Raw genomic sequence first — 23,879 nt, forward strand, 5'->3', positions numbered from 1 at the left:
TCAGTGTTAAAGAATCTACCTGCCAATGCAGGAGACACAGGTTCGATCCCTGGGTGGGGAGGATCCCCTGGAGAAGGAAATGGCAACCCACTCCAGTATTCTTGCCTGGAGAATCACATGGACAGAGGAGCCTGGTGGGCTACAGTCCATGGGGTTGCAAAGGGTCGAACACGACACTGAGTGGACACTTTCCAAACAAGTGAGTTGTGTGTGTGTGTGTGTGGCAGGGAGGGGTGTGGGAGCTGGGAGAGGAGACCAGAAGAGTTTTGAGTTGGAAATGCTCCTCCTGCAAGAAACTGCAGAGAATCTGTTTCTCAGGAAACCAGGCGACCTCGAGGGGAGGCCAGCCGTCCAGTTCGTGGGCTCCATCTGCGCTCACAGCGGGCGATGCCAGGGGCGGTGGCAGAGTGCCCGGGCCAGCGACACCAACACCCGGGCAGCCAGGAAGAGGGGCTGACATCTGTGTGGGGGCGGAAGCGGATGTGGCATTTTTAGTTGGAAAACAATATGCATTTGTCAGGGTTTGCTCTTTCTTTTCTAAATACAGAACATTTGGGGAGAGGACCAGAGGGAGGAATACTGATTTCCCCTCCAGGAGGGGATGATGGACAGCAGAGATGGCAGGAAACATGGCTCCTTCACCCCCCACAGCCCTGCCATCCCACCTCTCACCACCCCACCTCCTTCTCCACCCGCCTGCCCTGCTCTGCCTGTCACTCTCTCCCTCTCCTCCCTCGTGTCCAAAATGAAGTTGTTGCCTAGGTTAGGGTGAAAAGGGCTTTCCAGGTGGCTCAGTTGGTAAAGAATCCGCCTGCTGAGGTGAGGGTTCGATCCCTGAGTCCGGACGATCCCCCAGAAGAGGAAATCAGCAACCTACTCGGTATTTTGCCTCTCAAGATAAGACTGAACAGCTCGGTGCTGCCTTTTGTGCCTCTTCCCTCGGGCTTTGGGTCCTATTGGGTGCCCTGGGCTCCGACTCAAGATTCAATAGAAAAGCTTTGAAGGGAATCTTGGGCTTTTCCCGGACATACAGCATGGGTGATACTTCTGCAGAAAGAGACTGCGAGAGAAAACACTTGCCAGATCTCCCTTGTCCCACTCTAACCCTGCTCCTCCAGTGGTCTGAAGGCAACGGTCTCTGGACGTCATTCCTTCAGGCGCTCCTGAGCGCCTGAGATTCGACTGTCCAAGAGGTAGGTCAGCCAGAAGGTCCAGTATCAAGGGCCATCTCCAGTACCCAGTCCCACTGATGTGTTCCCAGCGCCCTGATTTCTGTGTGTCGGGGGGCACCACCCGTACTCACTATCAGGGCACACTGTTTTAGGTGGCTGGCCCTTTGCCGGCTCCTGTGGGCACGTGACTCAGGCCTAGCCTAGGAATGTGCCACAGCAATTGGAGCGGCAATGGGCATGGCCTCTGTATCAAGTAAGGGAGGCCAGGAGTTCTGCTGGAATTTTCAGGAACGTGGCTCTGTCTTTGGGAGCTGCTAAGCTGGTGGGATGCAAACCGAAGGTACTAGAGGCCATTGCGGCCATTTCTTGGAAGCCCTTTTGGAGAAACAGCCCCAGTCACATCTGCTGAGCTCCTGGGTCCAGCCATAAACCTGAAGGCAACACTCTTGTTCTTCGATTTTGTTTTTGTTTCCTTTTCTGTTATATACACCTATAAGCAACACTCTCTGGCTTTAGATGGTTTGAGCTTGGTAACTCATCTGCAATGAAAAGAGTCATGACTACTACAGGGACTCAAAGACCAGTCCCTAAACTCTCCAGCCCACCTGACTTCCGGTTTGCTGTCCGCAGCCTCAGTTCTAAGCCCTTAGCCTCTAACCTGTAGCCAGTCCCCCTGCTGGTGGCTCACATTCACACGTCCTCCTCGATTAAAGAATAGCATCTGTTTTATTATTAGTAGAAAAATAGCTTAGAACGTCACATAGGGCAGAAGGCAGAGGAGCAGCCAGAGTGTGGGGCTGCCTGGCTTCGGGAATTCTGAGGCACGAGAGACCTTTGCTTTTTGTTTGGAAGTCCCTACCATTTGCTCGGCTCTAAAGGGCCTTCCCTCTAACTCAGTCACCTTCTTAATCCAGGAGTGGTAGTTTTCTAACAAGGTGTATATTCCTGGAGTGTTCTTCAGGCCACAGGACCTTCCCCAGCTGATGATGCCCACGTGGTACCACTTCTTGCCAGATTCTTGGGTACAGGCTAGAGGCCCCCCGCTGTCGCCCTGCGGACAGAGAACACAGATCAGCAGTGAGCCCCACTCTCCGCTGTCCGTCTGAGGCACAGCGCGGCTCACTCATGGAAGAGGGCTCATGAGCCTCCCAACTCCGAGCCACCAAGCGAAATCAAGTCACTGCCAGTCAGTGCCCCCCCGCCCCCATCCCGGCTTCACAGCTGCGGCCGGTGGGGGTGGGACGGGCGCCCTGCTCCGCCCACCTCCACGAATTGTGGTCTTCAGGTGACCGGACGGGACTCGGGAGGGAGGCAGAGAGGGAGGGCTGGCCTAGAGACTAGCTCCATTCCACGTGCGACACCGAGACGGGGATCCGGAACACGGAGGATGTGTCGCCCAGGCTGAGGACGAGTAGGGACCTGTTTTGCGGGTCTTAAATCAGAAACGCTGGACAGAAGGGAAGGAAGGAAAACAGGCTGCGGTTGGGGCTGTGGATAGGAACTGGGTCTCCTTTGATGTTCTTCCAGAGGCCTGCGGGTGAAGTATGTCTCTTTTTAATCCTGTGGTGTGGGTGTTTGCAGGGGGCATGTGAGCTAAGCTTTTTTGAATGCGTGGCTCCTCCAGGGTGGAATCACATTGGTCTATGACTCAGAGAATTATCTATTTATATAGAAAATATGTATGCAGTCCGCACCATGTCCCGCACATGGATATGGCTTCCTTTTGTCCATATTAATACAGGGAAAATGAAGCTTAAGAAGGATGAAGGGCTTACTCAGGGTTACATGGTGTTGGGGCTAAAGTTGGAGCCAAACCTTCCTGATGCCAAGCACATGTTCTTTCCCTCCGGCGAGGGTGGTGGGTTGGTGGCTACAGTCACTCAAACCATCTTCCTTTCTTACCAGAGGGATAGCCTCCCATTCCATGATCATAAACGGGACTGGAATGAATGAGATCTTATATGAACTCTTAACGAGGAGGAAGAGGATAAGCACTTCCTGGACGTGATGTAAAAGGCCCTTGCCTACTGCAGTGGAAGTGCAGAGTCGTAACCACTGGACCCCCAGGGAAGTTCCAGCGAGCTTTTCTTTGTGTGAGTTCTAGTTCAAGGTCAAGGGACGAGAACCAAATCAATAGGATTTCCACTCAAACAGCTCCTTCCATAAGTGCTGTTTTTAATCATTTTTCTTCATGTTATGATGGTATAAATGATATTTAAAGATCTATTTAATATGCTGATTATTTCCTTACATAGCTGGGAGAGAACTATGCTTGGAAACGTAACTTCTAAGCCTGTTTCTGCATCGTTATAATGGAGATAGTACCAAGTATTTCCCAAAAGTGCTGGCAGTGAAATTTTAAAAATCTATAAATCACTCGGCATAGGGTAAATTCTACGTAGTAAATGCCCTAGAAATATGTTAGTATTTATTATTTTGGCCTCATGTATTACAAATATAGGCCCTTTACCACTAGGGCTCCCAGGTGGCCTTAGTGGTAATGAACCTGCCTGCCAGTGCAGGAGACGTAAGAGACTTGGGTTCAGTCCCTGGGTTGGAAAGATCCCCTGGAGGAGGCCATGGCAACCCACTCCAGTATTCTTGCCTGGAGAATCCCACGGACAGAGAAGCCTGGAGGGCTAGAGTTCACAGGGTCGCACAGAGTTGGACGTGACTCAAGTGACTTCCCATGCACACATTACACATACTACTTGTGTATTTAGGAAGCAGAGAGTCCTTTCTTCAGTTCAGTTCAGTCACTCAGTCGTGTCCGACTCTTTGTGACCCCATGAATCGCAGCACGCCAGGCCTCCCTGTCCGTCACCAACTCCCGGAGTTCACTCAGACTCACGTCCATCGAGTCAGTGATGCCATCCAGCCATCTCATCCTCTGTCGTCCCCTTCTCCTCCTGCCCCCAATCCCTCCCAGCATCAGAGTCTTTTCCAATGAGTCAACTCTTCGCATGAGGTGGCCAAAGTACTGGAGTTTCAGCTTTAGCATCATTCCTTCCAAAGAACACCCAGGGCTGATCTCCTTTAGAATGGACTAGTTGGATCTCCTTGCAGTCCAAGGGACTCTCAGGAGTCTTCTCCAACATCACAGTTCAAAAGCATCAATTCTCCAGCGCTCAGCTTTCTTCACAGTCCAACTCTCACATCCATACATGACCACAGGAAAAACCATAGCCTTGACTAGATGGACCTTTGTTGGCAAAGTAATGTCTCTGCTTTTAAATATGCTATCTAGGTTGGACATAACTTTCCTTCCAAGGAGTAAGCGTCTTTTAATTTCGTGGCTGCAGTCACCATCTGCAGTGATTTTGGAGCCCCCAAAAATAAAGTCTGACACTGTTTCCACTGTTTCCCCATCTATTTTCCATGAAGTGATGGGACCAGATGCCATGATCTTCGTTTTCTTAATGTTGAGCTTTAAGCCAACTTTTTCACTCTCCACTTTCACTTTCATCAAGAGGCTTTTGAGTTCCTCTTCACTTTCTGCCATAAGGGTGGTGTCATCTGCATATCTGAGGTTATTGATATTTCTCCCAGCAGTCTTGATTCCAGCTTGTGCTTCTTCCAGCCCAGCGTTTCTCATGATGTACTCTGCATAGAAGTTAAATAAGCAGGGTGACAATATACAGCCTTGATTTACTCCTTTCCTATTTGGAACCAGTCTGTTGTTCCATGTCCAGTTCTAACTGTTGCTTCCTGACCTGCATACAGATTTCTCAAGAGGCAGGTCAGGTGGTCTGGTATTGCCATCTGTTTCAGAATTTTCCACAGTTTATTGTGATCCACACAGTCAAAGGCTTTGGCATAGTCAAGAAACCAGAAATAGATGTTTTTCTGGAACTCTCTTGCTTTTTCCATGATCCAGCAGATGTTGGCCATTTGATCTCTGGTTCCTCTGCCTTTTCTAAAACCAGCTTGAACCTCTGGAAGTTCACAGTTCACATATTGCTGAAGCCTGGCTTGGAGAATTTTGAGCATTACTTTACTAGCATGTGAGATGAGTGCAATTGTGTGGGAGTTTGAACATTCTTTGGCATTGCCTTTCTTTGGGATTAGAATGAAAACTGACCTTTTCCAGTCCTGTGGCCACTGCTGAGTTTTCAAAATCTGTTGGCATATTGAGTGCAGCACTTTCACAGCATCATCTTTCAGGATTTGAAATAGCTCCACTGGAATTCCATCACCTCCACTAGCTTTGTTCATAGTGATGCTTTCTAAGGCCCACTTGACTTCACATTCCAGGATGTCTGGCTCTAGGTGAGTGATCACACCATCGTGATTATCTGGGTCGTGAAGATCTTTTTTGTACAGTTCTTCTGTGTATTCTTGCCACCTCTTCTTAATATCTTATGCTTCTGTTAGGTCCATACCATTCCTGTCCTTTATCAAGCCCATGTTTGCATGAAATGTTCTCTTGGTATCTCTAACTTTCTTGAAGAGATCTCTAGTCTTTCCCATTCTGTTGTTTTCCTCTATTTCTTTGCATATGCTGTCTAGGTTGGTCATAACTTTCCTTCCAAGGAGTAAGTGTCTTTTAATTTCATGGCTGCAATTACCATTTGCAGTGATTTTGGAGCCCAAAAAGTAAGGTCTAACACTGTTTCCCCATCTATTTCCCATGAAGTGATGGGACCAGATGCCATGATCTTAGTTTTCTGAATGTTGAGTTTTAAGCCAACTTTTACACTCTCCTCTTTCACTTTCATCAAGAGGCTTTGTAGTTCCTCTTCACTTTCTGCCATAAGGGTGGTGTCATCTTCATATCTGAGGTTATTGATATTTCTCCCGGCAGTCTTGATTCCAGCTTGTGCTTCTTCCAGCCCAGCATTTCTCATGATGTACTCTACATGCTGGAATTTCAGAGGGACATCTGTAAATTCATGTTCTTTCATGCATAGAGCCTTCAATCTTTTTCTCTTTCTCTAGCAAAGGCAGGAAGGATTATCTCAGAGGAGGATCTGGCCTCAGCCAGCAAGGACCCAGGACTAATGACAGTCCACATTAATAGGAACTTTGTTTCGAGACTAACGCTGGAAGCCAGAGACTGGTCTGGTTAGAAACATACTGACCACAGAACTTCCTAAGTTCATTGCCATGTTAATTACATCACATGATCACTCCTGTCTGTTTTGGGCGAGAAGCACATGACCTGGCTTCCAGCCTGGCCCCACTACCTCAGGCAAATCACTTAAATTCTGAAATTTCTATTTTCTCAGAGAGAGTGAGACTTTCCCACACCCATTTTACAGGGTAGTTGGAGAGAATGAAATTATTGAATACGTGTGAAAGAGCTGTGAAATTATCACACGGCTTCGGATCCATTCAGATAGTGAAGAGGATGATTGATGATTACAATAACCACGTTTTCTCATCTGTGAAACAGATCCAATTAAACATTTTTTTTTTTACATGTCTTTCTGGCTCTAAAAGTCTAAAGCTCTATGGAGTGAAATAAGACTTTTATGCAAGTATCATGGGTGATGATGGGCTCATAACACCCTGGCAAGTAGCCCAGGATGGTGAAAATACTCTGTGTGGTGCCATCCATTGCGGTGCATGTCATTATATGTTTAATCACAGACTGGGCAATACCAAGAATGAATGCTAATACAAACCACGGGCTTTGGGTGATTGTGATGTGTCAGTGTGGGTTCATCAGTTATAACACAGATACCTCTCTGATGGGGATGCTGATAACAGGGGAGATGATGCATGTGGGGAGGGGCAGGGGGTTAATGGAAAATCTCTATACCTTCCTCTCAATTTTGCTATGACCCTCAAACTGCTCAAAAAAAAATTTTTTTTAAAAAAGATCTTTAAAGAGAGTTTTGGGTTGGTTCGTTCATAATAGCTTATAGGAAAAGCCGAACAAATTCTTTGGCCAACCCAATAGCTGAGGTTGACCTCCAACTCAGCTTGGCAGCCCCGTGACCACATTGCCTGACAGCCCAGTTGACTGCCAGCTCTTAACCACTGTCCACCACGGTCTCTCTCTTGGATGTCCTCTCTGCTAAGATTACCGTTATATTACAGGCAGTTTTCAGCTTCTTAGGAAGGTTCATCTCTTTGGCAGACATTTTTGTTGAGTATTTTCCATGCCAGGCACTGTTTGAGACACTGGCCAGCCATGAGTAAGACGCCATTTCCACCGGGATTGAGGAGACGGACGAGAAAGCTACGCAGCACGGTGATGCCTGTTTCTCAGACGGCTGCTGGTCCTTCACAAAAACTACAGCGTAGCTAGCTGGGGACTTATTTGATTTTATATTTTGCGGCATTGTGCCACTCACTGATTTTTTTTTAAGTTGAATATTTTTAAATAGTGTAATTAATAGGGGATTACAAAGAGGAAACGTGCTGGAAAAGTAAACCACAAAATTCAGTTGATTCAATTTTAATTTGTATTTTAAGGATAGCATAATCTTGCTTGTTACTTTGGACATATTTCAATGTTTTCATAATCCAATTATAATTTCCCTTCATTATGTGATTACATTTTTTTTCAACTTTGCCAAGTTAAAAAGTGTGATTTTATTTTTAAGGGCAATTATTTTTAAACCCTAAGGGATTTTCTTTGGAGGGAATGATGCTGAAGCTGAAACTCCAGTACTTTGGCCACCTCATGCAAAGAGCTGACTCATTGGAAAAGACTCTGATGCTGGGAGGGATTGGGGGCAGGAGAAGAAGAGGACGACAGAGGATGAGATGGCTGGATGGCATCACTGACTCGATGGACGTGAGTCTGGGTGAACTCCGGGAGTTGGTGATGGACAGGGAGGCCTGGTGTGCTGCAGTTCATGGGGTCGCAAAGAGTCGGACATGACTGAGCGACTGAACTGAACTGAACTGAACTGAAGGGATTTTCTTGTCTGGCTTATCTGGTTTTAAGTGATGATAATATTATATAATTTCAGAAAACTTTCCTTGCCCAGATCACTGTCAGCTGATTATCAGCAATAGAAAGCTTTCTAAACAGAGAACAAAACTTTTCACATCATGATTTTTTTTTAAAAAAAGGCTTAAAATGATAATAGCACATTTATTTATAGCACTCAAGTTATAGAAGTTTAATTTTAGAAGCTTTCATTAAAGTACATTTTGATAAGGGATGGATTTAAGCAAAAAATCCTAGACTCCAGATGGTAGGCACAGAAAACATCATCTTGACGCTTGTGTTGCCATTGTTGGCTTTGGCCATTTGAATATTGGATGGTGATAAATCAAAGAGATTGAAAAGATAGGTGTGCATACTGATGGGACTTGAGTCTTATATTCTTGGGTGAACAGCAGGGGCAAAAGCCTGGGTCAACCCCTAGTCTCCCCGCATGGCCGCCCAGCCCTGGTGACCTTGCTCTGCTTACCTCTCCACACTCACCCTGTAACCTCTGGCTTCTGAAATATTGAAAGTTCCCTGAACACACGATGCTGTTTCAAGCCTCTGTGACTTTCTCCCAGTTCTACTAAATGTTGTTTTCCTCCTTTTCTATTACTATTGGAATCCTTTATCTCTTACTGCAACATGAACTGGCTGCTTCCTAGGTCAGTGGCATGGCTAGGATCCAAGATTTTCTTTTAATCCTTGTTGCTGAGATGCAAGAGATGCAGGTTTGATCCCTGAGTCAAGAAGATCCCCTGGAGAAGGAAATGGCAATCTCTTCCAGTATTCCTACTGGGAAAATCCCATGGACAGAGGAGCCTGGTGGACTATAGTCCATGGGGTCAAAAAGAATTGGACATGACTGAGCATAGCACAGCACAGCAAACTGGGAAGAGTTGTCTTCTCTTTGTTATCTTATGTACAACTGTAGATTCACGTGCAGTTGAAAGAAACAATTTAGAGGGATCCGACATACCCTTTACAAGTTTCTCCCAATGAGACCATCTTGCAGAAATATGTATAATACAATAGCACCATCAGGGGTATTAACACTGATACAGTCAATATATAGAACTTGTCCATCAAGCAAAGGATCCCCCATGCTGCCCTTTTAAGGCCATCTCCACTTCCACTTCCTTCCAGCCCTAAACTCTCCTTAAATCCTGGCAACCACTAACCCATCTCCCTTTCTTTAGTTTTATCGTTTCAGGAGTGTTACGTAAACGGAGTCACACCGTGTGGGACCTTTGGGGTCAGCTTGTTGCACACAGCACAAATCTCTGGGCACATCCATGTCATTACTGTGTCACTAGTTTGATAGATTGCTTCTGTCCCAGCTGAGTGGTATTGCATGGCACAGACGCACCACGGCATATTCAGTTATCCATGTCTTGTAGGGTGTTTGCTTCCAATTTCAGGCTCTGATGAGTGGATCTGCTATAAGCACCCCTGCATGGTTTTTTATGTGAACACAAGCCTTCATTTCTCTGGAGTAAATGCCCAGGAATGGCATTTGCTGGGTTATAAGGCAAGAACACCTTCAGTTTTTTAAAAACTACAAAATTGGTTTTCAGAGTGATTAAATTATTTTAAACCTCACCCCATCCCCCACTCCCACCCCAGCAATGTATTCATGATCCAGTTTCTCTGCGTTCTTGTCAGCATCTGGTGTTACTTTTTTTTTTTTTTTTTAATTTTAACCATTCTGAGGTGTGTAGTAGTTTTAATTTGCATTTTCTTGATGACGAATGCCATTGAACATCTATTTTGTTTGCCATCTGTATATCCTCATCAACAAAATGTCTGTCCTTTTCTTTTGCCCATTTTTGCACTGGGCAGTTTGTCTTTCTGCTTTTGAGTTTGAGAGTGCTTTATATTTCTAAGCATAGTTCCTTTGTTGGATACTACCTCCCAATCAATTGCTTGTAATTTCATCCTCTTAATTTTAATTTATTATACATATATATTATTTGAGTATAATTGCTTTATGATGTTGTGTTAGTCTCTGCTGTACAATGAAGTGAATCAGCTATAGGTATATATATATATATATATATATATATATATCCCCTCTCTCATTCCCTTTTTTAAAAATTATTTTTATTTGACTTCACCGGGTCTTAGTTGAAGCATGTGGGATCTAATTCCCCAACCAGGGATTGAACCCAGGCTCCTGGCATTGGGAGCATGGAGTCTTAGCCACTGGACCGCCAGGGAAGTTCCTTCCTCATCCTCTTAATATGGTCTTTTCAAATTTTGATGAGGTCCAGTTGATCAATTTTTCTTCTTATGAGTTATGTTTTGGTGTTATGCTATGTCCCAAAGATTTATTTTGTCCTAAAAAATTTGTATAGTTTTATATTTAAGTGCATGATTCATTTCATGTTTTAATTGAATTTACTCCAGGAATTCATAGTTCTCAATTTTTCAAAAAAAATACTATTTTAGAGCAAGCTGCTTGGCTTTGTTTTTAATTTTTAGACATTTATTTGCTTAGATCTTAATTGCCCCATGAGGGATCTTTTGTTGGGCACGAAAACTCTTAGCTGTTGTGGCATGTGGGATCTAGTTCCCTGACCGGGGACTGAACCCAGGCTCCCTGCATTGGGAGTACAGAGTCTTAGCCGCTGGACTACCAGGGAAGTCCTCCCAAAAGGTTCTTTACTCAGATTTTTAGTTTTATTTTTCCTTATCTTGTGTGCTTTAATAAATGGAATCCACGTGTATTAATGAAACTCTCTATTCTATTACAGATAACGTCTTGAGCATTAGGTTATGGGATTCTGGTTCTCGTATGAATCACCTGTTTTAACAGGCTTCTTATGAAACTGGAGTGTGGGAAGCCAACTCCTTTCCATTAACTTGGGGTAGAAGTCAAGACCCCCCACTCAGGCCAGCAACAACACTAAGGGAAGGAACAGGAGTGTGACTGCTGCTGGGTGGGAGCCCAAGTTCCTCAGGTGGCTTCCACGGACACTGAGGGGGACCGAGGATGGTTCGTTATGACTAGATAGTAAAGTCCTGCCTTTCCATTCAGCCTCCTCTGACACCACCATGGTGGGCAGAAGTGGGGAGGGCGAGGGTGTCTGCTAGACCTTGCTTGCTGGGGTAGGAGTGCTATGGGGGTTTTTCCTGGTATATTGCTGGAATAGAAGGATTATTGTTAAATAGTTTCTGCCTTGCTAGATTGTCCTTTCTTTTTCTCCAAAGAGAGGAAGTTTTTCTTGTTTTGTTTTGTTAGTTTGTATCTATGACCATTGGCATTTTTCCCCCCAGGTAGTCCATGGGGTCGCTAAGAGTCAGACATGACTGAGTGACTTCACTTTGACTTTTCACTTTTATGCATTGGAGAAGGAAATGGCAACCCACTCCAGTGTTCTTGCCTGGAGAATCCCAGGGATGGGGCAGCCTGGTGGGCTGCCATCTATGGGGTCGCACAAAGTCGCACATGACTGAAGAGACTTACAGCAGCAGCAGCAGCAGCAGTCCTAGGAAATACAGTGCCCTTAAGTACTGTGATCCAGGCTGGGAGGTAAGAGGCGTAAAGAAAATCCAGGGAATTCACTGCTGTATCATGCCTTAAGTAGTAGGATATTTGTTTCCAATTTCATCTTCTCTCTCCCTTTCAGAGCCTTTACTTTTGTTTCACAGTGTAATGTCCAGGGCTTTCAGCTGTATTTAGAGAGAGGGATCAAGAGAAAGGTGTCTACTTCATCTTGTCCAGAACTAGAAGTTGCAATTATCTTGTTTTGTTTTGAAATGTTTTAAATTGTCCAGGATATGGGAAAAACACAAGGCTTGTGTGACACTGGTTCCGTCTCTCTCTGTGGTCCCCACAATGTTCACCACAGAGGGGGCACCTTCTGAGATGCCATTGCTGCTGGAGTCCACTCTTTGCTTCCTCACAGCCTTTGCACGAGACAGCCTTTTCGTCACTCGTAGAGCATCTAACATCCACACTTACAGTTTCACACCAGTGACCAGATCTGCTGCCCAGCTGATGAGCAGGACTAAGGGGGCTCCTCAAGTGAGCACTCCCAAGATGAATCTCTCCCATCCTTACAACCAGAGGAAGTTAGTTTATGAGGGTTTTCCCTCTATTTCTTTTCTAGTACCAATCAAAACTGTTTTTAAATGTTGTGTCCATTTTATTAAAGAGAAACTAAGGCACCAGACTTTTGTTCAGTGGAAGCTGCATACATTATCCGATATGTTATGGTAGTTTACCCAACTGCCTGCCCAGGACACAGTGGGCTCAGGAACCCGTGTCTCACCAGTGGTTTAGAACCTGGGACTTCCCTGGTGGTACAGTGGTTGAGAATCCACCTTCCAATGCAAAGGATGTGGGTTCCATCCCTGGTTGGGTAACTAAGATCCGGAGTCTCGAGTACTGAGCTTGCATGCCACAACTAGAGAGAAGCCCAAGTGTCAGAACCAAGATCTGACCCAGACAAAAAAAAAAAAGGAAAGAAAAAAAGTTTGGATCTCAGGGCTCAGTGCACTCAACAGAGGTAGCTAAAATTAATGAAGGAAAAGAATTTCTTGTATGGATTTCAAATCTTCTTCACCTTTTTTTTTTTTAAACAAGTCTGAGATGGAAAAAGTCTTGAGGCCCTACCTGGAGAAGGCCAGAAATATTTATTCAGGGTTGCTGCTTACTGACTCACAGGACCTGACACCAAGTATTCCTGAATCCAGGTCCCCCTTCTCACAACTAAGCCCGATTCCTGCACTTTCCCCAAACTCTTACTGTCTGCTTCCCATGGACAGAGGGTGCCTTTGCACTGTACCACCCCAGGTACCCCCAAGTTACCTGGCAAGAATCGTAGCTCTCATTCTCATATCCAGCACACAGCATGTTTTTGGTAAGTTTGGGAAATTCCTTAAAACACTTATCCCAGTTCATTATGGTCATGGGTGCTTTCAGCAGCTCAGTTTCCATAGGCTGGTTGAGACCTGAACCATGAAGAAGGCCCATTACAATGGTCACTGGACTCCAGCCCCAGTGCTGCTAATGCAACCGAGTGGGCCCCAGGCCATCCTGCCCAGCATCCCACCAGCCACCCATCCACCCTTTTTTCACATTTTCACAGAACCTCATGCTCCACATCCTTCTAGTAATCCCTTGCAATTTACTCATTCCACCGGCCCAGGCTCTTCTAAACAAGTCCCCATCTATTTAAATTTTTCATTCCTCCCATTCAAAATCCTATTCCTGCCTCCAGGAAGACTTCCACCTTGGCTCCAGCAACCCCACCGATTTGACTTCTTAGAACTGGCTGTTGATCAGTTCTTACATAATCCCACCTCTTCAAGCCATGTTTGCCTATTGCCCCTCTATTATGTGAGTACGGCACTTCTGACGCAGTGCCACTGAAACTGGGTTTGCGCTTTCAGTGAGAAACTCTCAGGTCCCCCAGACAAAGGTAGGGTAGGTTGGTTGAGAGTCTTTTTTGTTTTCTAATTTAATGACTTTTCAATTGAAGGATAATTGCTTTACAAAATTTTGTTGTTTTCTGTCAGTGGTTGACAGGCTGGACAAGGGGTTTGCCAAGGCCCTTCCTGGACTGCCAGCTTCCAGGAATTTGTCTGGATTTGTCTCCATCTCATTAACTCTAACCACAAGGAGATTTCAAAGGTCTTATTCTTATTGCATATTCTTAATTTTGCAGGAACCCACCTGCCTCTTCCTCACTTCTAAATTTTGAGTCATGTCTGAAGCCCTCAATCAGTGTTAACACCAATTACCCTCCAGTCACTAAATTCCTGAAATACCTACCGTGTTTCAGACCCCAACTTGTTGCAAAGCGTCCCCCAAGGACCTGTAGTCTTGTTCAGGCCTGAGCTAGTGCTGTGCCGTTCCCACCCCTCCCACACCTATGTTATTGAGTTTTCTTTGGGGACAGTTCAGTGGGGGCTTTCATGATCCCTTTGTACCCTGGTCCAGCTCCTCCAGGAGGAGAGGCCAAGTGACAATGTATTGACAAGTAGCAAGAACAGATTCATTTCTAAGAATGGATGGGCAACCCTCCAGGACCATCTAAAGTCTAGGCCAGGGCAGGTGTCTTGAACGCCTGAAGGAATCAGGTGGAAAGCATACACGCATGAATCAGGGAGATGAGAGAGGACAGAGCAGGGAGCCCCTGGCAAGCTGGAGGTTTGCATTCAGTGAAGCCAACAGGATGGTTGTGCGCTGGCTCGCAAGGGAGGACCACACCCAGGGATGGCCCACACCTGGCATCCGAGCGCTGGGCCTTGGCGGGGGTTGGGGGGGCTGTTTCCTTGGTAACTTGGAAGAGGCTGAGATCAGGCCTCCCTGGGTTTCTAGTGTTCAGGGATTAGCTCTGAGGCAAGCCCTCCCCGCCCCCGCTTCCTCAGCTCGCTGTCTCTTTCGCCTTCTCCTCTAGGTTTACTGGCCCGTCCTCAGATGCCAGTGATGCGGCTCTTACCCTGGCTGCACCCAGGAGATGCTGAGCTGTGACGTACCGGATTTGACCTGCCCCCATCCTGCCACCCAGCATTTGTGCCACTGGGAGAGGCCGGGCTGCATGGGCAGGCAGATGGGTTCTTTGAGCTCGTTGAACGTGATGGGATTGTCCAGCATCAGCAGAGCGATGTCATTGTCCATGCTGACTCTTTGAAAGTCCTTGTGACGAATGATGGTTGTGACTCCCTTTATCTCCAGGGATGGGCTGGTTAGGCTATTGGTTCCCAGCACGACTCTCAGATCTGTGGGCCTGGTGGAGGTGGAGAACCAGAGAGGAAGGAAAGTCACAGGGGGCCCAGAATCTGCTACGGCTAAGACTTAAACCCCACATGGTCCTACTAGCCTTCTGGACTTGTCCTACTGGGGCTGTTGCTCAGAGGGTGTGAGCATTTGTAAAAGGTAGAGAAGGAAGGTGAAACAGCCCGTGTGGGACCACAGCCGCCTTGGTGCTCCAGCATCATCCCAGAGACCCGAATGAGACAGTCCTGCCTCACTGGGCAAAGGCAGGACTTAGCTTTGCCCCTCAAGCACCTGCCCAAAGAGCCCACAAAAGACCACTTAGCACAGATCGACACTGGCACACACAAACCAGCCCTCAGATAGGTAAAGGGTTATCATATCAACCTGTCTACCAGCAATTTAGAGACTTGGATTTTGTTTGTTTGCAGCATACACAACTGACCAAAGTTAAATATTCAGAATATATAAAGAGATTCTACAAATAAAAAACTGTCAAACTCAAAGAGTCATTATAGGAGAGAAAATATACCAATCAACTTGAAAATATCAATGTAGCAGTAGTAAGAAAAATACAAATTATGACCACAAAGATAATAGTCTTTCACACCCATCAGAAAAGCAAAAATTAAAAGTTCTGAAAAAGTAGCAAGTATCGGTGATGAATTTAACACTTATATACCACTGGGGGAAATTTAAATTGGTGCAACCACTTTGAAAAATCATTTGGTGTCTTCTAATAAACTTGAAGATGTACAGCCCTATGATTCTACAACTTATCTCTTAGAAATAAACTCTTGTACACATATATAGAAGGCCCATGCAAGAATCAAGAATGGAATTTAATCTAGACCTGCCATTGATGGGGCTTCCCAGGTGGCCTAGTGGTAAAGAACTCACCTGCCAATGCAAGAGACATAAGAGACTCACGTTTGATACCTGGGTTGAGATGACCTCCTGGAGGAGGGCATGGCAACCCACTTCAGTATTCTTGCCTGGAGAATCCCATGGACAGAGGAGCCTGGTGGCTACTGTCCTTAGGGCCACAAAGAGTCAGATATGACTGAAGCAACTTAGCATGCAAGACGCACTGCCACTGATGAAGCAGAAAGACTCTTCAGGAATTTCCTTCCAGGCAGAATGGCCAGGAATTTTCCAATCCCTAAGCATCCCATGAGAGCAGATGCAGCCAGTTTCCTTGGTTACCCCAGGGTGAAACTTGGCCTGTGGTTTTGATTAACCTTTTAAAGGTCATCTTTCGATGTATCTTCAATCTTTCATGAGATGGTGGAGCAGAAAAGTACAAGTGCTAGAAGTGGATTTAAATGCTATTTCTTGTCTGCTAGATGTGTACCTTGGGTGAATCACCCAGCCTTACTGGGCTTCAGCTTCCTGCTCTATAAGATAAAGATGTTCATTTTAGCTGCCCTAGGGTTGTTGTAAGATCGAAGGAGTGAAAAGGGAGCAATTCATTCTGCCTTCCTTGGGGTTGGTGTATATGGTTAAATCAGTTAATGCACATGGTTTCTTAGAACATGATTTGTAATCACTAAATCCTCTGTTTTCCACCAGTCTCCTGGAATGCAGAGAAAACTCTACACAGGGCAGGGAAGTCAGGTGTCAGATGGCCCAGGAACCGAGACCTCCAGAATTTGGAGAACTTCCACCTAAAAGGACTTGAATGTCACAGGAGAGGTGGACAGACCAATCCCCAGGGTGGAAGGCAGTAGGTGGTGGCCATTCATTTCTGATTCGGGATGCAGCAACTCCAGAACTCCCCTCAGCAATCAGGCTTGGCTGAGTGTGGGGTGCCCTGGGGGCGCGCACTGTCAGAAGAAATGGGATGAACTTGGTACTTACGGTAACTGCTCAGGGTAAAAGCAGTGAGCCGCCGTGATAATCCACCACTCGTTGAGGATGGCGCCACCACAGAAATGTTCATTTCTTGCCTGAATACTCACCTGCCATGGAAACTCACCCACCCCAGCCTCTATCCCTCCTGTGATTCTGGAATACTGAGCTCCTCTTGCAAACATGGGTCTTTCACCACATTCTGGTAGAATGAGAGAAAGGAAGGCAAAAGATGCAACACTTAGTCAATACCTATAGGAGAGCCATAAGTAGCTATCATACCCATTCTAGAGATGGGGAAACTGAGGCTGGCCCAGTGAAGCACCTTAGAAACACAAGTAAGCCAACAGAGGCTTCACATTTGTTTCCCAGAGCCTGGGACATGGTCAAAAGTGTTGGCTCTGTCTCCCTTCCAAATAAGCAACTCACTTTAGTGTGCTAGTTTCTGCTTTCATCCAGGAGAAATCAGAGAGAATACCTGCCCAGACCAACCTGTAGTGCTTGGCAGAATAATGCCTCCCTCTAAAAAGATGTCCATGTCCTAATGGACCATGATTTGGAACTCGTGAATATGTTGCCTTATGAAGCAAAGGGGACTTTGAAGGTGGAATGAAAATTGCTAATCATCTGATCTTAAAATGGGGAGATTGTCTTGGATAATCTGAGTAAGCCCACTGTAGTCACACTGGCCCCTAAGGGTGGTGGAGGACAGCAGAAGGAGAGAGATGTGACTATAGGAGAAAGGCATGGAGAGGTGCAATATCACTGGCTTTGAAGATGAAGGAAGGGGCCACAAGCCAAGGGATACTGATGACCTCCAGAAGTCAGAAAACCCCAGTTAATACACTCCCTCTAAAGCTTCCAGTAGAAACACAGTCCTGCTGACACCCTGATCTTAGACCAGTGAGGCCCACGTAGAAGTCCTACAGAACTGTAAGATAAAGCATTTGTGGGATTTCCCAGGCATTCCCAATGCAGGGGGATTGGGGTTCAATCCCTGGTCGGGAAACTAGCTCCCACATACCACAACTAAGAGTTCTCAAGCTACAACTTGGGGCTGGCACAAGACAAGGAGCAAGGGAAGTGTTTTCCAGGAAGAGTGTGTGGGATATCAGAAGCCACTGCTCTTGTGAGCTGGCCTCTTAGTGGCCATTAACTTATTTGAGAGCTGCTCCTTGGGCTTCCCAGGTGGCTCAGTGGTAAAGAATCTGCCTGCAATGCAGGAGACTCAGGATTGATCCCTGTATAGGGAAGATCCCCTAGAGAAGGAAATGGCAACCCACTCCAGTATTCTTGCCTGGAGAATCCCATGGACAGAGGAGCCTGGTGGGCTACAGTCCAGGGGATCGCAGAGTCAGACACGACTGAGGGACCAAAGAACAATAAGAGCTGTCCCTTTGTCCCTTGGGCTCCTGGCAGGATGGAAGGGAGGGACCCAGCCCCACTTGCAGAGTCATTCAGGCCCCCAGGCAGGTGTCCACATACCAAGGTGTGCATCCCTGGCCTGGGACATGAGCAGCAAAAGGGACCACAGGAACATGGCCCAGGGCGTGGCAGTTGGCCTGGAGGTGACGGAGGCCAGGGCTGAGGGAAATGACGCTGTCAAGGCCTCCCGGTCAGAGCCACCCCTCCAGTGATGTCACAATGGGCAGCGGGTCAGAGAACTCAGGCCAAGTCACGCGGGCTTCTCTTCTGGCCACTCTGCTTCTGAGATGAGCCTCATTCTAGATGCCTCCTTGCCTGAGCTTCCCTTCCTGACGTGGGCACAGCCCTCTCTTCACGCGTCCTTGGAGGGGGGTGGTGGGTGGCCCGTCACACCCGGCATTTTTTAAGGCTCAGCAGCCTCCCCTTCCACAGTGACTGTGAGCAGAAGGCCTGCACCAGGGGCTGCCAGGCTGCACCCTTGGAAACAGGAGTCATTCAGGAAGGTGCCCAGGGAGACCCTGAGGTCTGTGTCGCCCAAACCCTGGGCAGTCCAGGTGCCCACGGAGTTCTCCACTCAGGCCCCTTGACCTGGGCCACCAGCATGGACCACGGGCTGGGTTCAGAGGCCCCAGCCTGCCCCACACTCAGCCCAGCAGGCAGCAGTCCCCCTTCCCACTCTCTCTGGCTTTATTCCATGTGGCCCCCAAACCTCCAGACAGGCCCCTATCCATTTCCAAGGATGGAAAGGTCAGACTCACAGGTGGAAGTGCCCAGCCCAAGCCTTTGCTCATGTTATTGGCTCAGCTGTATGATCTGGACCTTACTTTATTTTTTTTGACACTTTGAGTACACGGACTTGGATGGACTCTATCCAGGCACCCTCAGTGGCACTTTCCTGACCACTGGCCAGGCCTGATGTTTAGACGTGAATCATGTGCTAATTCAGGTCCCAAAGTGACCTCTGGTCATTTTCTAGACTTGCTGTGTGCCGGGGACCAGCCCCGGCTGATCCAGGGAATTCGAAGCGGGGACGGCGTCGGCGAAGATCAGGAAACAATTGCTTAATTAAACGTTAATTAAGGATATAAAGAGTAATAGAATGAGGATAGCTCAGTAGGAAAATTCAGTGGAGAAAAGAGGCTGAAATAAGGATAGCTCAGTGAGGAAATTCAGTGTAGAAAAGAGGCTGAATAATTCAGCCAGAAGGTAAGAGAAAGAACGACATGGTGAGAACAAGTTTCGGTGAACAAGGCCCACACTTTATTTTCCAAAGTAGTTTTTATACCTTAAGTTATGCATAGAGGATAATGGGGGAAGGGGTAGAGTCATGCAGTAAGCCAGGCTTTCTTCCTGCAAACTTATCATATGCAAAAGTTTAGGTGATTTGCATCATCTTCTGGCCCGGAGGCCTTTTTCTCTAAAGGTGATTATTCTAAAGTCAGGCGCCAGCCTCCAAAAAGCATTAGATAAAGTTGCATTCCTACAGAGCAAAGGTGTGGTGGGCTATAACAAGAAAAAGAATTAATTCAAGGGTCCCAGGTTACAAACATTAAAGCTACTATTTAAACCAATTATATTAATCAATACACTGCCAGGGACACAGCAGGTAAGGGATATGGAGACTTAGCAGCAAACATTGGCCCAACAAGTGAAAATCCCTTCACCAATACAATTTCTAATCAATCTTTTGACTGCTCAAAGGAATCTGTATTTAGACAGTTTAGAACATCTCATGCCTCTCACAGTTTGGAGGCTCTGAGCAATCACATGTGGCCGGAAAAACCTATTCAGGCAGGCTAGAGGACTTCCAAGGGAGTTTGTAGGTTGAAACACTGTCACACCCAGGAATTATTAACTGGAGCTATAAGCTAACTCTTTTTTCAGAGAGGTAGTGGGGGACAGCCCCCCGTAAAGTCAGAGGTGTAGGTGAAAGCACAAAGCAGAAAGTAGGCAGACTCTGGTTTTGGGGGTAGATTGCTCGAGAATTTCCAGGGAGACTCCTGAGGCTTGATCCCGCCTTTGCGTATGCCAAGCCTCCTTCCTCATGACCTTTGCCAGAGGCGGAGCTCGCTCCCCGCAGCTGTGTCTACCCTGGGTTTTCCTCTCTGAAGAAGAGGAATACTGATGCTCAGACAGTAAAGTTGCTGTGAAGCTGTATAAACTATTATGTGTGCGTGTGTGCTAAGTCATTTCAATTGTGTCTGATTCTTTGCGACGCTATAGACCATAGCCTGCTGGGCTCTTCTGTCCATGGGATTCTCCAGGCAAGAATATTGGAGTCGGTTGCCATTCCCTTCTCCAGGGGATCTTCCTGACCCAGGGATTGAACTCGCGTCTCTTATGTTTCCTGCATCGGCAGGCAGTTTCTTTACCACTAGTGCCATATAAACTATGATCACGTGTCAAAAATAAATAAATAAATAAATTGTAACTAGAAGGTAAAATCATCATGTTGTCATTAAATAGAAGAAACATTTTAATAAATGAAAACTCATTAAAAAAGTTGTTGTGAATCTTCAGATGAAATCATACGCCTTGGGTGGGGCACCTCTTTACTACACCAAGGCTGTGGCCCCAGCTACTCTGGGAGGAGAAATACCAGGACATGGGGCTTGCTCCTCCTCCAGGATCAGGGCCCTCTGTGAGCAGCTGCTCTACAGAATCCAGGAGTCCATGCTGAAGGGAGGGCGGGGCCTGTAATGTGGCTCTTTCCCCACCTGTGCTGAATAACACGTGCTAACTCGTCTACCTTGGCCTTGAACGAGGGCTAAGCCTTTGTTTCCTGGCACATGGATAAAGATTCCCAAAGCACACTGGGTCACTGGCTTGGGTCTGGCTCTGCGTCTTCCATCTGCTCTTCTTTTGGACTCAGAGCTCCCCCTCTGCAACCCCCGACCCTGTACCCGCTACCCGCCTCCTGATTGCTCTGGTCCTGGAGGAAGGTGTGGAGGGAGGTGTAGCCTGGGCCCCCCCATCTGCTGGGAGACTGGAGGACCATGGCCGTCTCTGTCCTGGGAGGCCGGATGGGCACACCTGCCCTAAACTGAGCCCTATCTATTGCGAAACCCTCAATCGCTGCCCAGCAGTTTTTGGCCAAGCTTCTTCACAACACCAATGGCTCCCACCACATCTGAGTCAGTGGAGAGAGTGACCAGTGGGGCCAGAGATGCCGTGCACAGCTGCTACCCCAGAAGCCACCATTCCTGTAGGCCCTGATGAGAATGTCTCCCCCCTGGAATTGGGCAAACATGGCCTGCCCCATTGCATATGGAGAGAAACTTAGGAATGTAAGGGATCTGTAGAAATCCCAAGAGGAAAGCAGGTACTTGCTGACATGGGCTGCCTGGTGGCTGCTCCAGAGTTGGTGCAAAGGCCTCACCAACATCCAGTAAAGACAACGGTCAGATGCCTTGGGGGATGTATTTGGTCTCCTCTTGTGTTCACGCAGAGCTTTCCTGGTGGCTCAATGGTAAGGAACCTGCCTGCCAATGCAAGAGACAAGAGTTCAATCTCCAGGTCAGGAAGATCCCCTGGAGAAGGAAATGGCAACCCACTCCAGAATTCTTGCCTGGAGAACCCCATGGACAGAGGAGTCTAGTGGGTCACAGTCCATGGGGTCACAAAGAGTCGGACACGACTGCGCACACACACTACACACGTTCATGAAGGGATGGGCTGCTCCTGGAAGGTGTCCTCCTGCTTATATTATGCTGCATTATTTAAGAAGCGGTCTGTGTGGATTCCAGAGTCAGATCAGATCAGTCGCTCAGTCATGTCCGACTCTTTGCGACCCCATGAATCGCAGCATGCCAGGCCTCCCTGTCCATCACCAACTCCCGGAGTTCACCCAGACTCACGTCCATCGAGTCAGTGATGCCATCCAGCCATCTCATCCTCTGTCGTCCCCTTCTCCTCCTGCCCCAATCCCTCCCAGCATCAGAGTCTTTTCCAATGAAAAGACTAACCTCGAATCCTGTTTCCAACATCATACATCAATATTTTTAAAAAAAATAGTGATGGCATTCATGCTTTAAGTCAACCTTGTGCAAGTTGCATTTTTATTTTTATTTATTTGTTGTGGCTGTGCGGGTTCTTCGTTGCTGCTCGAGGACTTTCTCTAGTGGTGGTACGTGGGGGCAGCTCTCTAGTTGTGGTGAGAGGATTTATTTGACCCATGGCATGTGGGATCTTAGTTTCCTGACTAGGGGTTGAACCTCCATCCCCTGCCTTGAAAGGCGGATTTTTAACCACTGGATCACCAGGAAAGTCCCTGATGTCACACTTCTCTAAAGGGCCTTGTGCTGTGCTTAAGTTGCTCAGTTGTGTCCGACTCTGTGGTCCCATGGACTGTAGCCCGCCAGGCTCCTCTGTCCATGGGATTCTCCAGGTAAGAACACGGGAGTGGGTTGCCATTTCCTTCTCCAGGGGATCTTCCCGACCCAAGGATGGAACCCAGGCCTCCACATTGCAGGCAGATTCTTTGCCATCTGAGCCACCAAGGAAGCCCCTAAAGGGCCTTAGACAAGCTGCTATCCTCTCAGAGTTTCCCTTATCTCTACACAGGGGACATTACAACTATCGGAGTCGATATGAGGATTGGCTGGGGTGACAGTGTATCTTCGCTTTGACTGCTACAACAGCATCGCTCAAGAACTGGGATATTGGAGTACATGAAGAAAAAATCTCTTGTTCTCACGAATGTTATAGTCTAGTAGAAGAGACTACCTCAGATGATCGTAAGTGCTATGGAAAAAATTAAAGCAGGGAGAGGGCATAGGAAGTATGGTTGGAGAAAATCGCAGGTGTTTTTTTATATTTTTATTTTTAATTTACTTGGCTGCATCAGGACTTAGTTGTAGCTTGCAGGATCTTAGTTAAGGCATGTGGGATCTCGTTCCCTGACCAGGGATCGAACCTGGCCCCCTGCACTGGAAACGTGCAGTCTTAGCCACTGCACCATCATGGAAGTTCCACAGGGGCTGTTTTCAGTAGAGTGAGAGGGAAGTCTCCTGGACAGGGTGACAGAAGAGACCAGAAGGAAAGAGGGAGCAAGGTTTGTAGATAATTGGGGACCCTCGAAGGTAACAAGGAAACTTGTGATATTTTGATATAAGAAGAAATATACGTTCTGATCTTTATTCAGACTTTTGACCAGAGCTCCTAAACCCTTTTTAATTTCCTAAGTGATCAGAACAATAGGAACATCTTTGTTTTAGTATTTACTCTATTTTTTCCCCCTGGCTTCTAAAACAGCTCTAAAGTGATAAAGGTGAAAAGACCATCCTTTGTTATTCATAATAGGCCCCTTTCAGCCCTACCTGAGTTTGCGTTAATGAGGTGATTATTTTTCTGTAATTTTGTTTTACTCATTGATCTATCATCATTAACCAATAATTTCTCAATAAATATTTAAGTCAGATCAGATCAGTCGCTCAGTCGTGTCCGACTCTTTGCGACCCCATGAATCGCAGCACGCAGGGCCTCCCTATCCATTACCAACTCCTGGAGTTCACTCAGACTCACATCTATCGAGTCAGTGATGCCATCCAGCCATCTCATCCTCTGTTGTCCCCTTCTCCTCCTGCCCCCAATCCCTCCCAGCATCAGAGTCTTTTCCAATGAGTCAACTCTTCGCATGAGGTGGCCAAAGTACTGGAGTTTCAGCTTTAGCATCATTCCTTCCAAAGAACACCCAGGGCTGATCTCCTTCTGAATTGACTGGTTGGATCTCCTTGCAGTCCAAGGGACTCTCAAGAGTCTTCTCCAACACCACAGTTCAAAAGCATCAATTCTTCGGCGCTCAGCCTTCTTCACAGTC

The 23,879-nt window shown here is 46.9% G+C and overlaps 1 protein-coding gene across 1 annotated transcript; it reads right to left on the minus strand.

Moving 5' to 3' along the window:
- Positions 1 to 1,895: 1,895 nt before the first annotated feature.
- Positions 1,896 to 18,253, minus strand: PRSS55 (serine protease 55). The gene is made up of 5 exons (XM_019965811.2): positions 18,122 to 18,253; positions 16,646 to 16,838; positions 14,548 to 14,798; positions 12,875 to 13,017; positions 1,896 to 2,223 (listed from the first exon to the last, which is right to left on the minus strand). Exons 1-5 carry the CDS (start codon positions 18,174 to 18,176, stop codon positions 1,921 to 1,923), a joined length of 945 nt encoding a protein of 314 aa, XP_019821370.2. The 5' UTR covers positions 18,177 to 18,253; the 3' UTR covers positions 1,896 to 1,920.
- Positions 18,254 to 23,879: the final 5,626 nt, after the last annotated feature.

The sequence above is a fragment of the Bos indicus genome, chromosome 8 (genome assembly GCF_029378745.1).
Source record: "Bos indicus isolate NIAB-ARS_2022 breed Sahiwal x Tharparkar chromosome 8, NIAB-ARS_B.indTharparkar_mat_pri_1.0, whole genome shotgun sequence".
Lineage (NCBI taxonomy): Eukaryota > Metazoa > Chordata > Mammalia > Artiodactyla > Bovidae > Bos > Bos indicus.